The sequence below is a fragment of the Orcinus orca genome, chromosome 2, assembly GCF_937001465.1.
Source record: "Orcinus orca chromosome 2, mOrcOrc1.1, whole genome shotgun sequence".
NCBI classification, from domain to species: Eukaryota; Metazoa; Chordata; class Mammalia; order Artiodactyla; family Delphinidae; genus Orcinus; species Orcinus orca.
Genome location: NC_064560.1, coordinates 186,478,079 through 186,499,167, shown reverse-complemented (window position 1 = coordinate 186,499,167; position 21,089 = coordinate 186,478,079). Strand labels below are relative to the sequence as shown.

Genomic DNA, 21,089 nt, shown 5'->3' with positions numbered 1-21,089 from the left:
TTTTCAAAACTTTGTGACTGAGATGTATTTGCTATGAGGTTCTATTATATCAAAATTGGACAGGCATGAATTATGCTAAGCAAAAATTAATTTGCTTACAACTGGATCCTGGAGATAGTTTCCAATAATGTTTTCTGTTTTTTATATATATTATAAAATTGCAGCATTTGTTCATAGAGGTTGGAATTGATTATCCTACTGTTGGATTTACTGTTCTCCAGGAGAATTTTCCATTCTTAGGGAGTCACATAATTGACTGTAGATTTAGAGAAGATGAATTCAATGAATTGTTTTAGGCCAAGTTTACACAGAACTTTGCATCATGTTTCTCACCAATAAGATTATTTCATTTGTTCTTTTGTTGTTATGACTTGTTAAATTTAACTTTGGTTTCATCTAGAATTTTCAATATTGGATAATACTGGACTTGAAAAATAAAATGAGATTTCAAGTGTACGGTCAAAATGCAGCTGTGGCATGGGACTGTATTCATATTATTCCTCACTTTCTATTTTTCAGTGTAAAATTCTGGAACAGCGGTTAGAACAAGGAATGGTATTCACAGAATATGAAAGAATTCTTAAAAAGCGGCTCGTTGATGGGGAGTGCTCAACAGCACGACTCCCTGAAAATGCAGAAAGAAATCGGTTCCAAGATGTTCTTCCCTATGACGACGCCAGAGTGGAACTGGTCCCAACCAAAGAAAACAATACCGGTTACATCAACGCGTCACATATTAAGGTGAGGGGAATGTTTAGAGTGATACACAGGATGTGAAGTTTCCAGTTAAATTAGGAGAATGGTAAGAATTGTATTCATGTCTGTTTTCTAAAAACATCCTAGTTTTGAATCGTTGGGACAAACTGTACTGTAAGTTGGGAAATCCATACACCAAAGCTGGACACACAGTGTTTGCTCCCTCCATGTGTTGGATCCCTCTGCGCCCAGCATTGTTACCAGGACTCCGGGACCACTCATTTGTTTGACTTGAGAACTTTGTGCTTCTAAATCTGAAGACCTCTTTATAGCTCATAAATTCTCTCAAGAGCAACTGAATTGCTAGTTTTCCCTTATCACATACCTACATGCATTTTTATGTAAAAGAAGTGTCTGGTGTTTACCAAAGCTTTTCCTTATGGTGGTACCATCTGCACTCTTTGCATACTCTCTTAGTCATTTTTTTTGAAGATTGTTACAAGTTTAAGTACTTCCGTGCCTCCAGCCTTTCTAGCATTCTCCCAGTTTTAAATTTATTAATTAATTTATTTTTATTTTTTAGGCCACGTCGGGTCTTAGTTGCGGCACGAGAGATCTTCGTTGAGGCATGCGGGATCTTTTGTTGTGGTGCGCCGGCTCTTCATTGTGGCGCATGGGCTTCTCTCTAGTTGTGGCGTGCAGGTTTTCTCTTCTCTAGTTGTGGTGCATAAGCTCCAGGGCGTGTGGGCTCTGTAGTTGTGGCGCGTGGGCTTAGTTGCCCTGCAGCATATGGGATCTTAGTTCCCCGACCAGGGATCAAGCCCGCGTCCCCTGCATTGGAAGGCGGATTCTTTACCACTGGACAACCAGGGAAGTCCCTCTTAATCATTTATTTTCTTTTGTAGCCATTAAATATTTTATAAGAACAATTTCTTAAAATTAATTAGTTTATTTTTGGCTGTGTTGGGTCCTCGTTGCTGCGCACAGGCTTTTCTCTAGTTGCGGCGAGCGGGGGCTACTCTTCGTTGTGGTGCGCGGGCTTCTCATTGCGGTGGCTTCTCGTTGCAGAGCAAAGGCTCTAGGCATACGGGCTACAGTAGTTGTGGCACGTGGGCTCTAGAGCACAGGCTCAGTAGTTGTGGCGCATGGGTTTAGTTGCTCCACAGCATATGGGATCTTCCTGGACCAGGGATCAAACCCATGTCCCCTGCATTGGCAGGCAGATTCTTAACCACTGTGCCACCAGGGAGGTCCCTCTTTTAATCATTTTTAAACATTATTTTGTTCTTAAGCAGTGCTGCTTTTTCCCTGTAAACAGTATAATGCCGTTTAACTGGGGTAACGTTACACCCATTAAAATGGAAAAAGTGATGATTCACAACAGGAAGGTGAGAAAAGCCAGATGCTCTGTCTTCTTCGTGCTGGCTGGAGAGTCAGTTCGTTGTTTCGGGAAGAAGAAATTTCCTTATAGTGAGTGAATGAGTAAGTGTCTATGGGCAGGTGTTATTTTCCTTCTTTCCCACATTTTATTTAGTTTGCAAGTGAAGTTTGATGAGAGCCGTTTCACACTTAAGCCTTTGTAGAGGCCCAGCAGTCTGCCTGTGAAAGCCAGTACCCTTGATGGTCTTTGGGAATTTGTGCACAAGCTTTTTAAACATGGGCATAAGTTATTTAAAAACTGAGCATCTCTTTGGAATAGCTGAGCCAGTCTCCCATGACTGGGTGGATGAGGGTTGAATAACATTGTGGTTCTGTGGTGGTATTTCAGAATCTTCAGAGACAGCCCGAAGAACAGTGGAAGGAGTCTGACTTCAGAATTCGTGGATCGACCACTTAGCAGTGTGGGACCTCGTTGTACTTATCTCTGAATAAGGAAGTGCTGACCTCCCCCATTTTGCTCCCCATCAGATCCTTCCTCCCTGGTTCTTGTTCGCTGTGGTGCCTGGTGCCACCCACCACGGGCCCAGTGGGAGGATGGGGGTGTGACTCAGGCTGCAGCCTTAAATGGGGGCATGAGTGGAAAGGGTGCGTGGCCCAGGGTTTACACTCGGGGCACTCGGAAAGCGGTTATGGTCGTCACTCAGCAGTGGGGGAGCCAAGATTTAACCCAGATTTCCTGACTACAAATCCTGTAATTATTATATTAGACTGTTTTCAAGGAGGTTAAATCCTAAGTGGAAATTTAGTATGGAGGGTGATCCTGACTCAGAAGTTCAGAGGTGAACTCCTTAGGTACGAAGACTTTTTTCCCCTAGAAATTTGATGTTTAACTTAGGTTTTGACTCAATTGCTAGTACTTGATCCAGTGTGTGTAGTACTTCACGAGGGAAAATTGTGTTTGAGATTTGGGATATGATGACGTTGATATTATTTTTATGAGAAGAACCTAACAGCAGCAATAACAATAATTTATTAAGAACCTATCATGTGCAGGGCACCATACATATTGGCTCGCTTAATCCTGACAACATGAGGGTAGGGAATATTTTTATTGTATAGATGAAAATTGAAATTTGGAGAGCTTAAGGAAATTGCCCTAGGTCACATAGATATTATGTGAATTCATAGCGCATATGTTTATAAAGATACCAGTAATGGAAATGGCGCTAATAAGGAAAAAGAATAAGATAAAAGTCTTTCTTTATTCTGCTGAATATTTCAGTTTGCTTTTTTCATGTTACCATGAACAAATGTATATACATGTATTATACACATACATATTAATTTCTTTTAAAACCTTTTCTAATTTCAGGTCTCTGTCAGTGGAATTGAATGGGATTATATTGCCACTCAGGGACCATTACAAAATACCTGTCAGGACTTTTGGCAGATGGTGTGGGAACAGGGAATTGCAATTATAGCAATGGTGACAGCAGAAGAGGTAAGTACTCATTTCTCTTAATTGATTTTCTCAGCCTCAGAAAAACAGTTTATGTTGATCATGTGTAATCTTGACTTTTAGAGAAAAGGGCAGGGTAAGGTTGCAGTTCTGAGTTTCAGACATGCTCTCTGTGAGGGGCATCCTTTGCTGGCTCTTGTGTTGTGTTTTAACTGCACTTGTCTCTAACAGGAGGGTGGAAGGGAGAAGAGCTTTAGGTATTGGCCACGCCTTGGTTCCAGGCACAACACTGTCACCTATGGAAGGTTTAAGATCACCACGCGGTTCCGCACAGACTCTGGCTGCTATGCCACCACGGGCTTGAAGATGAAGCACCTTCTCACGGGGCAGGAGAGGACGGTGTGGCATCTCCAGTACACAGACTGGCCTGAGCATGGCTGTCCAGAGGACCTCAAGGGATTTTTATGTAAGTATCTTCATTCCCAGCACAGCCTTTGCCAGAGCTGTTAAATCCACCACAGAGAGGAAGACTTAAGTTCCTGAAACATTTCCTGTATTTCCTTTATGTTGTCCCATGTAAGCTGTGGGCTTGTTTTAAAATAAAAATTTCAAGTGTTTAGGGGAGGCTTAACAGAAGAGGTTTTAAAGCGTAATTTGGTAATGAGTAGAATGCCATTACTGACTCCTAGAGAGTTTCTCCTCCTTTTCATTTTGTAGATGAGAAGACGGAAGCCCAGGAGGAGTCAGGGACTTGCCCAAGATCACACTGTCAGTTAATAGTTGGGGTTGGTTAATTGGCACCTGGTGCTCTGTATCTGGAGTTTTCTCAGTCAGTGGAGATGATCTGAAAATTGTCAATTTGATAGGCCTTAATCCCTTTGTATTTTTCTGTTTCATTGATATTTCACAGCATACCTTGAAGAGATCCAGTCTGTTCGACGCCATACAAATAGTACAAGTGAACCAAAAAGCCCCAACCCTCCGTTACTGGTCCACTGCAGCGCTGGCGTGGGACGGACTGGCGTCGTTATTTTGTCAGAGATCATGATTGCCTGTCTGGAACACAACGAGGTGCTTATTTCCCCTGCTGATGAGGGAAGAGGTGGGCTGGGCACAAGGCCAGGGAGGAGAGGGACCTAGTGACCTGACAGCTCTTTCTGAACAAACGTCCTCGGAGATTCTCTATTGAAGATGCTAATGCTCTGATTGAAGCCACATTTCTGCTAGGACGCTCGCTCCCCCCCTCAGGGTGTGCATTACCCTCATCACTGCTTCTCTCAATCTAGGTGCTGGACATCCCACGGGTGCTGGACATGCTGAGGCAACAGAGAATGATGATGGTGCAGACCCTCTGCCAGTACACTTTCGTATACCGAGTTCTCATTCAGTTCCTGAAAAGCTCAAGGCTCATATAAGCTCCCACAACTTCCTACGGGGACCCGATCATGTGAAGCGTTTACAGCGGAAAAAAAAAGTGCTTGCCGAACTCATGCCCTCTCCTCCACTCGGTGCACGCGGAATGCTACATCAGGACGTAAGTGACGGGATGCATGGTGGCACATGGAAGGAAGTATGCAGAGCACAAGGCTGAAGAGGGGGTTTAACCTGGGAAAGATGCCGAAGAGGAAGGACTTGGTTCTGAGGGCGTTGCCCTGCTCTGATCTGTCCGATTTGCAGTACTTGCACACATTTGGAGATTGTATTTTCTAGATAATTCTCTATTTCGCTGAAGCTACGCTGGGCAATTCTGGCAATCACTAAGGCGTATAGGTTTCTATCTTAAACTAGTTTTTGATAATGGAATTTTATTTTATGACTAAAATATTTGGGGTTTTCTTATTAAGAAACTGAACTTTCCATGGGGATGATCCACAGATGTGAGTAGTTCCTATATAACTTTGTATTTAAAACTATGTTATTATCTTTTGTTATTTTAAAAAAATCTTGGGTACTTAACAATGTAGTTACCAAACCCCAAGCTACAAGAAGAATCTAAAAGTGTTATTTTGAAACATAGAAAACATTTTTATATTCAGAAAATTTTTTATCCTAAAAATTCTATATATTTGTACCTTCTGTATTTTCTAAACAAGAGTTCAGCTCATTAAGGTACTGAGATGAGTCAGTTAATGTACGTTAAAGTTGGGAATGAAGGCACATTATTTAAAATGTATGAAAATAATCAGATTCACTATTTTTTTCAGTATTATTCATAAACCCAAATGAGTTTGATTTTATTGGTTGAAAATGAAGTGAAAAACAGTTGCATAAGATGGTTTTAAGCACTTTTTGTTGTTGAAAACAATAAATCTGAGTTTTTAATATATGTGTTGCTTTATAGGTGAAACAGTAACCACGGACATATTGAAAGTGTTTTGGAAGAGATCAGGAATGAGTATGTAGGATGACTAGGACAAGAGTAAGTGCAGTGTACATGCAAGATGGTAAATGCAAGCTGCCTTTGTCTTTACAGAAAATGCAGTGTTATATACTCAGACTGAGATGCTGGCATGGAGAGTGGGGGGCTTGGGAAGAGTCTGGGGGCTGACCTCCCGAGGAAGGTATCCCCAGGAAATTCAGGGCCCATCACTGGCAGTGACTCGCTCTGTTTCCTTGAAGTTCTTCCACCTGCACCTCTCTTCTTTTTTTTGACAAATCAGGTTTATGTGATGATTAAAAGAAGCCTTGGGGCTTCCCTGGTGGTGCAGTGGTTGAGAGTCCTCCTGCCGATGCAGGGGACACAGGTTCGTGCCCCGGTCCGGGAAGATCCCACATGCCGCGGAGCGGCTGGGCCTGTGAGCCATGGCCGCTGAGCCTGCGCATCCGGAGCCTGTGCTCCGCAGCGGGAGAGGCTGCAACAGTGAGAGGCCCGCGTACTGGAAAAAAAAAGAAGCCTTGAAGAGGCTTTATTTTCTTTTTGTTGAAAGAAGGGAAGTGTTAGTAATAGTCTTACCTCATCTCCCAAAACCACGGCCCAGACTTGCGGGGCCCCCAAAAATGACTGTGGTGTTCAAGATGTACCGGAACTTTGGCTCCTTAATCCTTTAACTTCACACCTGAGGTCAACTTTAGCTCTGCTCCCCCCAGTCCCATGTAGGCCCATCCCAGGGGGCAGGACCAGGCCAGGCTGGCATGGCCTGGTCACATGGGAGCTGAAGAGGTAAGGAAGGACGAACTGGTCCGTTTAGCTGAGCAGCCATCTCTTTCTTCCTTCTTGAGGCTGCGTCTCCACAACATAGAGTTTCTGAAATGTCAAATCCAGGATTATTTCCCCAAATTACAATATCCTAGGGATAGTTCTGATTCCCGCGTTAACTCCTAAAGCAGTTTAACTCATTATTGTCACCGCTAAGTGTGTGTCATCAGGATTTCCTTTATACAGTGTGTGTATCTGCCGAACTCTGACCCAGAAACCAACCACCTGAGAGGAAAATTCAGACGGTATTGATGAAAATGAATATTGAAAGTGGGCATGTTTCTCACTTGGGAACAAAGAATTGATCTTAAATCTAGAATTGTTTAAAGAACAATAGACCCAAGTGCAAATATTCAGGAAGAGCTCCTCAGGAGAATGGAGTAAGAGTTTTTTATTGTAATATTTCCCATCTCCACACCATGTAGAGTACTTCTGATGCTTTTTTTCTTCTATGGTACGTTTTTTAAAAAATGCTTTTCTGTCAGGTTTAAACATTTTGAAGTGTCCCATTGACAAGAACATACTGTAAAACAAAATCTAAACAGTAATATATGGTATGTTTGTGTTCCTGTTGTAATAATTTGATTATAAGAAAATTACTTATGAGGGCTAAATTACACTGTGTAAATGTCACTCTTAAAACTTGCATGTTTGTCATAGCTTTAAGACCCATGTAATTTTTTTGTGTCCCTTTTGAATTTTTAAACTTTTAATTAACAGTTAGTGAATATGAAAGTATTTCTGAATAAAAATAAATCTACATTACTAGACTTTGAAGTAATGTGATTTTCAAGAGCAAACTGTAGAACAATGAGGTTTCCATAGGCTCAACTATGTCTGAGTTGAGGATGTTCTGTCTGCCAGACTTACACAGTCCTTCAGTATTTTAGTGTCTTTTAGTTCGTTGATATTCTTAATTTCATATCAACATTACCCAAATATACATTTTCACAAAAAGTAGGTTATAAACCAGTGTTTTCCACTGATCATTGTTGGCATCTCTGGCATCAGTTTTCCTGATTAGTGGACTCTTTTGATAAAATACTCTAGTTGGTAGTTTTGAACACAGGAAGTATTCATTTTAGAGTATGATTTGAAATGTTAATTGCAATCATTATTACATATATTCTTCTGGAACATCTACTGTGAAATATTCAGAAAACCCTAGAATTTAGCCTTTAAAACATTTTGGCAGGATTAAAACAGAAGCTGTGCTTCCTTAGAAATTCCCAGAAAGATAATGGGTTAAATGGGTTGATAAGTTAATGTTCACAACATTAAGAAAATATAAATGTCCATATTATACATAATATGAAACTTTACATGTATTAAAATATAAAGAATTACTGTTTATTGTAAATCATTTAAAAAATCAGACATTTTAAAGGAATTCTTTTAGATGTAAATTTAGGGAATTTGCTTTCCATCAAGATTTCATGTGGAATAAGCTAAACCATCTCTTTCCAGTTTAAAGTTTATTAAAATAATCTAAATTGGAGGGGGCTCTTTTTTTGAACTGAGGGATAGACATTTCAAAAATAGAGGAATAGATACTTTAGGAATTTGCCTGGGAAAACAATTCTCGAAAGAACATGAATTTTTCAAATTCCTGAGATAAGGGCTCCATTTACCCTAAGTAGCTATAATTACTTATACAAAATGAGGAAAAATCAGGAAGTCTGGTTGTTTAAGGTTTGCATGTGTTAGGGGTGGGTGGATAGAGGATTTCAGAACACATTTGAAGGGGTCCTTGGGTTGTTAAAGTGGCATAGTTTTCTATATAGTTCAGGTAGTTCCCAAATAAGAATTAATGCTCTAAAAGGTCAGATATATGTTAAATTATTGAGAGTATTGTTTACAAGGGGAAATGTTGCTATAAGTCAGTATCAACTTTCTTGGTTTGCCCTCCCAAAGCTTATTTAAACCACAGGGGCTCTGAAAGGTAGACAGTGGTGGTCACCTTCCCGTCATCCGTACTCTAAGAAAAATACACAGCAGCTTTCCTCCCTACTGCACCCTGCTGGTGAGAGCACAAAGCATTCTCTCTGGGTCTGCTGGGCAGTGGGGACAGGGCCTCAGCAAGCAACTGGAGTCAGATTGATCCAGTGTTCCATGAGAGAATTCCACATAACGTTAACGCCCCATCATTTGCCTCAGAAACTTGAGTGGCACATGAAGAGTAAGGAACAGCATGGGATATATGATGAAGATGAGCAGGGATGCTGCCTCTGAGACTGCCTGTGAGGCGGGGCGGGGTGAAGGAGGATGAATTGGCAATGCCTCCCCGTACCTTTCCTGTTTCTGTTTACGTATCTACCTTTGGATTGTCACTGGCCTGAAATGGGAAGTAGAAGATGGATCAAGAAGGAAGTATAAGGTCTGCAGCACCCAGCTGAGGAAGCAGCAGTTCCAAGGCAAATATTCCCATGTAAAGAGTATCTCTAGGTCACATGTATATGATTAGGGCCTGGCTGCACATCATATTTCCAAAAATGTTTAAATGAAACTACTTAGTTTTAAAAAACTAGAGTAAATCTGAACTTTGTCCAATATGTTGCTGGGTTAAGAAAGGTAGTAACCATATACTTATTTTAAATTATCCTTTAATATTATAAATAAGTATAAATGAGTGATAAGAAAGGAGTAATTGTTTGAACTACCTGTAGAACTAACAGTTTGGCTAACACACTGTTCCAAATTTTTGAAAATTACTTATTAGGTAGATATTTTGATCATTATTCCTTCCATTAAATATGACTGTGGTGTGTCATATAAAAGGACCATTTAAAATCTCGAAGATGCTTTGGCTTTGAATCTATAATATAGTGTACCCATACTGGCTATAGCAGTACATGATTCCAGTGTAATAAATCTGCAATTTTAAACTGAACTGGTAGGGGGTTTTTAAACTGTGTATGAAGACCAGTACTTAATTTTGGTTGTCACTACCGACATTTTAAGTGCTCCTGTGTAGTTTAAATTCACGCTCTAAAAGCTTGGTGAAGAAAAGCTGTACAGTATTCACTCTTAGGAACAGGTCTGTGCTACCAAAGAAATCCAGAAGGTTGGATTATCTGGGTTATCCGGAACATGAACCTGTCGATCCTCATTTTTGGGGGTAGGTTGATGAGACTAGTACAGATTTAATGGTAACTGGCTTGTCACTTCCACCTGCTCATTTATCAGCTGAGGAAAACTGAACAAGTAAATGGGAAATATAAGTTCAGTTACTCATTTTTCATAAGAGTGCAAGTATCGCAGGTCAGACTGCTATCATAAATGGTGAGACTGTCCAAACATTTTTTTCCAGAAATTTATTAGAAATCACATGAAAGTAATGGACCATTGAATGAGACAAATCTTTTGTTACTTACTTTATAGTAATATTTATTGAAATGTAATTTAATCTTAGAGTTAAGTGTCCTAAAAGGATCTAATGGTTTTGTAGTTTTACTGGAATAATACCACACTGGTTCAGTCTAACAAATAACCTGATAAAAAGTAAATATTCTCCAGAGGTGACAAACTTATTTCCAGACAGATTTAATAAAAACAAGATTAAAAGTAATACAAAATCTTAAGCCCACAAAACAAAAAGGTGAAATAAAAAAACAGAAGGAAAAAATGCTATAATTTGTGACACCTTTTAGATTAGTAGTGCTCTAGTGGGTTTTATTTGCATAGTTTGGTTTTGTGACCCAATAGAGGAGTTGAAGTAGTTATTGTACAGGGATGATTCTTAATGTTTTTGAAGATTTTCTGTTAGTATCAGTTTAGACTCTCCATATTAGATTTTTTTTCATTTCTATATTAAAAGTAAGCAGCTTAATTTCTTGTTGTAGAATTGAGCTATTACACAATTATCAGTGTATTCAGTTTCTAAACAACACATTGAAAATGAGAAAGATAAAAATATTTTTAGAAATATTAAGACTTAAGAAAACTTGGTTGCACAGTAAACCTTACTCAAAAGATTGGCATTGGGCCATTAGAATATATTTTTGCTTTTTACTGTATTCTCAAGTAATTTTTTACATTAAAATATAAAACACTTAGTTTTTATCATGCAAATATTAAATATTTTCCTATAAAACACCTTAATGTTTCACTCTTTTGTGCTTAAAAGAGGGAGATATTTTGAATTCTAATGATGCTATTTAGTTCAGATGAAGGATTACACTGCAACAGAACATAAATTTGTTGTATATTTCTTTGTTAAAAACTGAAGCAATCCAAGCCCTACCCTATGCTAGCAAAGCATAGTTTAAAAATGAATATCTAGATAACAAGCCATTTAAATAAAAATTCCAACAGTAAATATGACTTAATAGTCCTAAGAAACTTAAAAATTTGGAGAAAATTTTATGAAATACATTTCCTCAGAAAGTTGCCCTATAATTCAAACAATGCACTGGGAATTCTACCTTTTTGAAATCAGGTTGTATACATAGTTGTCTAGTATTTTCTAGTTTAAAAAGCAATTTTATGTGCTACTGTCTGATGATCAATAATGTAAAAATGTATAATCAGAAGAGCTTAAATCTTCTAAACTGTCATTGGTTTATAAAAGTGTATACATTTAATGGGCAAAAAAGTTTGAATGAATGTAATATATGTGAAATGAATATATTATAGTCTATTTTTGCCATAAAAATAAATATTGAAGCAAGATATGATTTGTGTGTGAATAGTTCAATTAAAGCTTTTTTTGTTTGTTTGTTTTGTTTTATAATTTTAGATCTGATCGCAAAGAGGCATATAATTAGTCCCATTTCCCCAGTGGATTATTTTAAATTATGTTCCAGACAATAGATGTTTCTTTTAGTAGTTGTCAGTCTGTCGTCACACATCTCCACCATCATCAATCGCTTATGAGTTAGAATGCATCTTATCAAAACAGCCAACTTCATTAATCAGGACATTTGTGGAACAATTAATATATTTGAAGAAAAAATATTTATGTACTTCCCAGCAGGTTGGCAGAGCTCCTCACACTATCATCCCTGTAGTGGAACTTACTGTTATTGGTTGAATGTCCACTTCATTTATTAGTGGGGTTGTTTCTGGACCAGCAACATTGGAAGCTTGGTAGAATGCAGATTCTTGAAGTACGTCCCAGGTCTGAAAATTCTGAATCAGAAGCTATGGGCATGGGACCCAGAAATCTGCCTTAACAAGGTCTCCAGATGATTCTGATATATATTAAAGTGGGAGAACTACTGCTTTAGTTATTAAAAAGCTGTAGATGTTCAATATAGACCACAACTTGGGATTCATTACATAGGCAGGCTACAATTAATAGGCACTAAGGTTTATTTAGGCAAGTTTTATTAGGTTAATGATATTTACAATTGTGGTAGACTGATGGGCCCCCAAAGATGTCCATGTTCTATTCTCCTGAAGTTGTGAATGTTATCTTACATGGCAAAAGGGACTCTGCAGATGTGATTAAATCAGGGTTCTTGAGATGAGATTGTCCTGGATTATCCATGTGGGCCCAAAGTAAACACAGGGTCTTTCTACAAGGGAGGCAGGAGGGTCACATTGAGCAGAGATGTGATGATGGAAGCAGAGGTGAGAGAGATTTAAGGATGCTAAACGGCTGGGCTTGATGATGGAGGAAGGGGCCACAAGTGAAGAAATGCAGGCAGCCTCTAAAAACTGGAAAAGGAACATTCTCCCCTAGAGCCTCCAAGAAGAATGCAGCCCTGGCAACATCTTGATTTCGTGACTTCTGGCTTCCAGAACTGTAAGTTGGTAAATATGGGGGTTTTATTTCAAGCCACTATGTTTGTGAAACTTGTTAGAGCAGCAGTAGAAAACTAATAAAAGAGTTTAAACTTCCTTGCAGGTAAAATGAAGGTCAACTCACCTTTTTAAAATATTTTTTTAATTTTAATGTTTTAAATTGAGGTATACTTGACTTACAATATTGTATGTTTCAGGTGTACAACACAGTGATTCACAATTCTTAAAGGTTATACACCATTTGTAGTTATTAGAAAATACTGGCTATATTCTCTGTGCTGTACAATATATCCTTATTGCTTATCTATTTCATTTTTTTACTTATCTTTATTTATTTAATTTTTTTTTTTGCAGTACGTGGGCCTCTCACTGTTGTGGCCCCTCCCACTGCAGAGCACAGGCTCTGGACGCGCAGGCTCAGCGGCCATGGCCCATGGAACCAGCCGCTCCGTGGCATGTGGGATCCTCCTGGGCCGGGGCACGAACCCGTGTCCCTTGCATCGGCAGGCGGATTCCCAACCACTGCGCCACCAGAGAAGCCCCTTTTACTTATTTTTAAAATTATTTATTTATTTATTTGGCTGCGTTGGGTCTTCATTGCTGCACGTGGGTTTTCTCTAGTTGTGGTGAGCAGGAGCTATTCTTCATTGTGGTGCACGGGCTTCTCACTGCGGTGGCTTCTCCTGTTGTGGAGCGTGGGCTCTAGGTGCGCAGGCTTCAGTAGTTGTGGCTCGCGGGCTCTAGAGCACAGGCTCAGTAGTTGTGGCACAGAAGCTTAGTTGCTCCATGACGTGTGAGATCTTCCCAGACCAGGGCTCGAACCTGTGTCCCCTGCATTGGCAGGCAGATTCTTAACCACTGCACCACCAGGGAAGCCCCTGCTTATCTATTTTATACCTAGTAGTTTGTACCTCTTAATCCCCTGTACCTCTTTTGCCCCTCCCCTTTCCCTCTCCCCACTGGTAACCACTAGTTTGTTCTCTATGTCTGTTTCTGTTTCTTTTTTGTTATATTCACTAGTTTGTTATAATTTTTGATTCCACATATAAGTGATATTATACAGTATTGGTCTTTCTCTGATTTATTTCACTAAGCACAAAACCCTCCAAGTCCATCCATGTTGTTGCAGATGGGAAATTTTCATTCTTTTTATGGCTGAGTAGTATTCCATTGTGTATATATACCACATCTTCTTTATCCATTCATCTGTCGATGGACACTTAGGTTTCTTCCATAACTTGGCTATTGTAAGTAATGCTGCTATGAACATTGGAGTGCCTGTATTTTTGCAAATTAGTGTTTCATTTTCTTCCAGCATATAGCCAGCATTGGAATTGCTGGGTCATATGGTAGTTCTGTTTTAAATTTTTGAGGACCCTCCATACTGTTTTCCACAGTGGCTGCACCAATTTACATTCCCACCAACAGTGTAGGAGGGTTCCCTTTTCTCCACATTCTCACCAGCATTTCTTATTTGTGGTCTTTTTGATGATAGCCATTCTGACAGATGTGAGGTGGTATCTCATTGTGGTTTTGATGTGCATTTCTCAGATGATAAACAATGTTGAGCGTCTTTTCATGTGCTTGTTGGCCATCTGAATGTCTTCTTTGGAGAAATGTCTATTCAGGTCTTCTGCCCATTTTTTAGTCAGGTTGTTTGGTTTTTTGATGTTGAGTTATATGAGCTATTTATATATTTTGGATATTAACCCCTTATCAGTCATGTCTTTGGCAAATATTTTCTCCTATTCAGTAGGTTGACTTTTTGTTTTCTTGGTGGTTTCCTTTGCTGTGCAAAAGCTTTTAAGTTTAATTAGGTGCTATTTGTTTATTTTTGCTCTTGTTTCCTTTGCCTTAGGAGTTAGAGCCAAAAAAATATTGCTACGATTTATGCCAAAGAATATTGTGCCTATGTTCTCTTCTAGGGGTTTTATCGTTCAGGGTCTTAAATTTATGTCTTTAATCCATTTTGAGTTTATTTTTGTATATAGTATTAGAAAATGTTCTAATTTCATTCTTTCACATGTAGCTGTCCAGTTTTTCCAGCACCATTTATTGAAGAGACTGTCTTTTTTCCAATATATATTGTTGCCATCTTTGTCTTAGATTAATTGACTATAAGTGTGTGGGTTTATTTCTGGGCACTCCATTCTGTTCCATTGATCTATGTATCTGTTTTGTGCCGGTACCATACAGTTTATGTTAAAAAGATTTTTTTTGAAGTATAGTTGCTCTACAATATTACATGAGTTACGGTTGTACTATATAGTGATTAACAATTTTTAAAGGTTATGATCTGTTTATAGTTGTTGTAACATATTGGCTGTATTTCCTGTGTTGTACAATATATCCTTGTAGCTTATTTTATACCTAAGTACCATACTGTTTTGATTACTGCAGCTTTGTAGTGTAGTCTGAAGTCAGGGAGCATGATTCCTCCAGCTCTGTTCTTCTTTCTAAGGATATTTTTGGGCTGTTTATGGTCTTTTATGTTTCCATACAAATTTTAAAATTATTTGTTCTAGTTCTGTGGAAAATACCATTGGTATTTTGATAGGGATTGCATTGAATCTGTAGATTGCCTTGAGTAGCATGGTCGTTTTAACAATATTAATTCTTCCAATCCATGAACACAGTATATCTTTCCATCTGTTTGTGTTGTCTTCACTTTCTTTCATCAGTGTCTTATAGTTTCTGGAGTATGGGTCTTTTGCTTCTTTATGTAGGTTTATTCCTAGCTAGGCATTTTATTCTTTTTGATGTGGTTGCAATTGTGATTGTTTCCATAATTTCTTTCTAATAGTTCATTGTTAGTGTATAGAAATGAAGCAGATTTCTGTATATTAGTTTTGTATCTTACCACTTTAATGAGTTCATTGATGAGCTCTAGTAGGTTTTTGGTGGTGTTTTTAGGGTTTTCTATGCGTAGTATCATGTCCTTTGCAAACAGTAACAATTTTACTTCTTCCTTTCCAATTTGGATTCCTTTCTTTCTTTTTTTTTTTTTTCATCTGATTCCTGTAGCTAGAACTTCCAATACTATGTTGAATAAAAGAGGCCAAAGTGGGCATCCTTGTCTTGTTCCTGGTCTTAGAGGAAATGCTTTCAGCTTTTCACCATTCAGCATGATGCTAGGTGTGTGCTTATCATATATGGCCTTTATTATGTTGCAGTATGTTTCTTCTATACCCGTTGGGTATGATGTTAGCTGTGGCCTTGTCATATATGGTCTTTATTAGGTTGAGGTATGTTGTTCCCTTTATACTCTGTTGAGTTTTTTTTTTAAATCATAAATAGATGTTGAATTTGACAAAAACTTTTTCTGCATCTATCAAGATGATCATATGATTTTTTAAAAATAAATTTATTTATTTATTTATTTTTGGCTGTGTTGGGTCTTCGTTGCTGCGTGCGGGTTTTCTCTAGCTGTGGTGAGCGGGGGCTACTCTTCGTTGTGGTGCGTGGGCTTCTCATTGCAGTGCTTGTTGCAGAGCATGGGCTCTAGGCGCACAGGCTTCGGTAGTTGTGGCACGCAGGCTCCATATTTGGGGCTCGCAGCCTCTAGATTGCAGATTCAGTAGTTGTGGCGCCCAGGCTTAGTTGCTCTGTGGCATGTGGGATCTTCCCAGACCAGGGCTTGAACCCATGTCTCCTGCATTGGCAGGTGGATTCTTAACCACTATGTCACCAGGGAAGCCCGATGATCATACGATTTTTATTCTTCAGTATGTTAATGTGGTGTATCACATTGAGAGATTTGTGGATATTGAACCAGCATACATCCATGAGATAAATCTCACTTGATCATGGTGTATGATCATTTTAACATGATGTTGGGTTCGGTTTGCCAGTATTTTGTTGAGGATTTTTGCATCTATGTTCATCAGTGATATTGGCCTGTAATTTTTTTGTGTGTGTCTGATATCTTTGTCCTTTTTGGTATCAGGGTAATGCTGGCCTCATAGAATGAATTCAGAAGCATTCCTTCTTCTGCAATTTTTTGGGAATAGTTTGAGAAAGATAGGTGTTAGCTTTTCTCTAAGTGTTTGGTAGAATTCACTTGTGAAGCCATCTGGTCCTGGACTTTTGTTTGTTGAGAGTTATTTTCATTACTGGTTCAATTTCATTACTGGTAATTGGTCTGTTCAAATTTTCTATTTGTTCCTGGTTCAGCCTTGGGAGATTGTATATTTCTAGGAATTTGTTCATTTCTTCTAGGTTATCCATTTTATTGGCATATAGTTGTTTGTAGTAACCTCTTATGGTCTTTGTAATTCTCTGGTGTCAGTTGTAACTTCTTTTTCATTTCTAATTTTATTGATTGGGCTCTCCTTTTATTCCCTTGAGCTTTGTTAAAGGTTTATTGATTTTGTTTTTCTTTTCAAAGAACCAGCTCTTCATTTCATTGATGTTCTCTATTGTTTTTTTAGTCTCTCTTTCATTTATTTCTGCTCTGATCTTTATGATTTCTTTCCTTCTACTAACTTTGGATTTTGTTTGCTTTTCTTTTTCTTTTACACTGAAGGACTTACTCCTTCAGTGTAAGGTTAGGTTGTTTATTTGATATTTTTGTTTCCTGAAGTAAGTTTGTATTGCTCTAAACTTTCTTCTTTGAACTGCTTTTGCTGTGTCACATAGATTTTGGATCATTGTGTTTTCATTTGTCTTCAGGTATTTTTTGATTTCCTCAGTGATCTGTTGGTTGTTTAGTAGCATATTGTTTAGCCACCATGTGTTTGTATTTTTGCAATTTTTTTTTTGTAGTTGATTTCCTGTCTCATAGCATCATGGTTGGAAAAGATGCTTGATATGATTTCTATTTTCTTAAATTTACTGAGGCTTGCTTTGTGGCCTAGCATATGATCTAGCCTGGAGAATGTTTCATGTGCATTTGAAAAGAATGTGTATTCTGCTTTTAAAAAATATATTTATTTATTTAGGCTGTATTGGGTCTTAGTTGTGGCACATGGGACCTTTCATTGTGGCGCGTGGTCTCTTCATTGCAGTGCGTGGGCTTCTCTCTAGTTTTGGTGCACGGGCTCTAGAGTGCGTAGGCTCAGTAGCTGCAGCGTGTGGGCTTAGTTGTCCTGCAGCATGTGGGATCTTAGTTCTTCAACCAGGGATCGAACTCATGTCCCTTGCATTGGAAGGTGGATTCTTAACCACTGGACCACCAGGGAAGTCCCCTGTATTCTGCTGCTTTTGGATGGGATGTTCTATATATATTATGTCCGTCTGGTTTAATGTGTTAAGGCCAGTGTTTTCCTATTGATTTTCAATGTAAGTGAAAATTGATGTAAGTGGATTGTTAAAGTTCCCTACTAGTATTGTGTTACTGTCCATTTCTTCCTTTATGTTTGTTAATACTTGCTTTTTGTATGTAGGTGCTCCTATGTTGGGTGCATATATATTTACAATTGTTATATCTTCTTGTATTGATCCTTTGATTGTTATGGAATGTCTTTGTCTCTTCTAACAGTCTTTGTTTTAAAGTCTATTTTGTCTGATATAAGTATTGCTACCCTGGTTTTATTTTGATTTCCATTTGCATGGAATACCTTTTTCCACCCCCTTACTTTCAGTCTGTGTGTATCTTTAGATTTGAAGTAAGTCTCTGCAGGAAGCATATGTATGGGTCTTGTTTTTGTATCCATCCAGGCACTCTATGTCTTTTGATTGGAGCATTTAGTCCATTGACAGTTAAAGGAATTATCGATACATATGTTTTTATTGCCATCTTGTTAATTGTTTTGGGGTTGTTTTTGTGTTTCTTTTTTGTTCATTTCTTCTTTTGTTCTCTTCTCATGATTTGAATATTTCTAGTGTTGTGTTTGGATTATTTTCTCTTTTTTGGGTGTGTATCTATTATAAATTTTTGGTTTGTGGTTACCAAGAGGTTTATATGTATCAATCTATGTATACATATGATTGTTTTAAGTTGCTGATCTCAATTTCTTTTTTTTTTAACATCTTTATTGGAGTATAATTGCTTTACAATGGTGTGTTAGTTTCTGCTTTATAACAAAGTGAATCAGCTATACATATACATATATCCCCATATCTCTTCCCTCTTGCGTCTCCCTCCCTCCCACCCTCCCTACCCCACCCCTCTAGGTGGTCACAAAGCACCGAGCTGATCTCCCTGTGCTATGTGGCTGCTTCCCACTAGCTATCGGTTTTACATTTGGTAGTGTATATATGTCCATGCCACTCTCTCACTTTGTCCCAGCTTACCCTTCCCCCTCCCCGTGCTCAATTTCAAATGCATTTTAACAACACTGCATTTGTATGCTCCTTCCCACATGATTACCGTTTTTGATATAATACTTTACATTTAATTGTTTTGTGTATCCCCAGTGGCTTGTGACTATAGATGATTTTACTACTTTTGTTGTTTAACCTTCCTACTAGCTTTGTGTGTAGATGATTTACTACCTTTACTGTATGTTTGCCTTTACCAATGAGTTTTTTGCTTCCATAATTTTCATGTTTCTCGTTGTGGCCTTTTCGTTTTTGCTTAGAGAAATCCCTTTAATATTTCTTGTAAAGCTGGTTTGATCATGCTGATTTCATTTAGCTTTTGCTTGTCTATAAAACTTTTGATCTCTCCATCAAATCTGAACAAGAGCCTTGCCAGGTAGAATAATCTTGGTTTTAAGTTTTTCCCTTTCATCACTTTAAATATACACTGCCACTCCCTTCTGGCCTGCATAGTTTCTTCTGAAAAGTCAACTGATAGCCTTATGGGAGTTCCCTTGTGTGTACTGAATAACTTGCTGCTTTTCCCCTGATGCTTTTAATATTCTCTTTACCTTTAATTTTTGCTGCTGTAATTACAATTTGCCTTGGTGTGTTTCTTTTTGGTTAATACTGTTTGGGACTCTGTGGTTCCTGGAGATGAATGTATGTTTCCTTTCCCAGGTTAGGGAAGTTTTCAGCTATTATGTCTTCAGATGTGTTCTGTGCCCCTTTCTCTCTCTCTTCTCCTTCTGGGACCCCTATAATGAGAATTTTAGTGCATGTGATGTTGTCCCAGAGGTCTCTTATTAAACTGTTCTCATTTCATTTCATTCTTTCTTCTGTCAGCATCAGTTATTTCCACTACTCTGTCTTCCAATTCACTGATCCAGTCCTCCATACCATATTTGGTCTACTGTTGATTCCTTCAAGTGTATTTTTCATTTCAGTTACTGTATTTTTCATTTATGTTTGGTTGTTCTTTATATTTTCTAATTCTTTTTAAAAAACTTCTAACTTCTGTGCATCCATTCTTCTTCCAAGTTCTTTGATCATCTTTATGAACATTACCCTGAATTCCTTCTCAGGTAGATTGCCTATCTCTACTTCACTTAATTCTTCTGGGGTTTTATCTTTTCCTTCATTTGTTAATGTTCCTCTGTTGCGTCATTTTGCCTAACTTGCTCTTTTTATATTTGTGTATCTGGTAGGTTGGTTACGTTTCCCGACTTTGGACAGGTGGCCTTTTGTTGTAGATGTCCTATGCCTCCTAGTAGTGCACGCCCCTCTCATCACCAGATCTATATACTCTACAGGTGCCCCCATGCGGGTCATTCTGTTGTGGCAGACTGACGACTGTGGGCATTCTGATAGGCTTGGTTGGACGCTTGTCTGGTTGGTTGCCAGGCCCTGCTTTGAGTAGAGGCTTCCAGCTACTGGGTGGCAGGCTGAGTCACGAGGTAGCTGGCTGCAGAACCTCAGGGGACCCCAGGGCTAGTGTTGGCTCACTGGTGGGCAGAAGATGGGTCCAGGAAACTCCAGGGCAGTTGCCCACCCACTGGTAGGTGAAGCCTGGTCCTGGGGCTAGTACCAGTCTACTGGCAAGCAGGGTCATGTTCTGAGGTTTGGCTGCAGGCCCAGGGGTCCCAGGGCTGGTGGCTGACCACTGGTGGGTGGGGCCGTTTCTTGACACAGCTGGCTACGGTGTCTCGAGTGTCCCAAAGCTTGTTTTGGGCTACTAGTGGGCGGGCAGGGCCAGGTCTCAGCTGGTCCCAGGGCAGGTGCTGGCCTCCTGGTAGGTGGGCTGGGTCCAGAGGCTGTGGGGCTATAACTGTCCTGTGACTGGTGGGTGAGGCTGGTCCTGAGGCTAGAGCAGGATCAGTGGTGGGTGGGGTCAGGGATTCTGGTGCTGTTTCCTGCCCACTGGTGGATGGTGCTTGGTCCTGTGGTCTCTAGCTGTGGGTCCCTGGGGGTTCCAGGTCTACTGCCTTTACACTGGTGTGTGTGGCCAGGTCCTGGGCCCACCGGTGGGCAGGACTGGGTCCAGGGGCAGCTGTGGGCTCAGGGGATCTTGAGGCAGCCTATCTGCTGGTAGGTGGGGCTGTGTCCCTGCCCAGCTAGTTGTTTGGCCTGAAGTGCCTACAGGCTGGCGGGCAGGGGCAGGTTTGGGTCCTGAGGCTAATAAGCTAGAGGGAGGATGACAAAACGGTGCTGGCTGGCACCAGTGTCCAGGTGGTAGAAAAAGCTCCCCACAATGGCTGCTTTCAGTGTCTGTGTCCCCAGGGTGAGCTGCGCCTCCTGCCTCTCCAGGAGACTCTCCCGAGCAGCAGGTGTGTCTAACCCAGGGTCCGTTCAAATTACTGCTTCTTCCCT

The 21,089-nt window shown here is 39.5% G+C and overlaps 1 protein-coding gene across 9 annotated transcripts in view; it reads left to right on the top strand.

Moving 5' to 3' along the window:
- The window catches only part of PTPN21 (protein tyrosine phosphatase non-receptor type 21), an 89,603-nt gene that overhangs the window by 60,231 nt on the left and 8,283 nt on the right, over positions 1-21,089 (top strand). For 3 of the 9 annotated variants that reach the window (XM_049705270.1, XM_033418234.2, XM_033418226.2), the window contains exons 15-19: positions 520-741; positions 3,449-3,577; positions 3,767-4,001; positions 4,446-4,606; positions 4,822-11,402. In XM_049705270.1, coding sequence (XP_049561227.1) covers positions 520-741; positions 3,449-3,577; positions 3,767-4,001; positions 4,446-4,606; positions 4,822-4,950 — 876 coding nt within the window. In that variant the 3' untranslated portion in view covers positions 4,951-11,402. The other 6 variants (XR_007475183.1, XR_007475168.1, XR_007475190.1 and 3 more) reach the window with 6 other exon arrangements.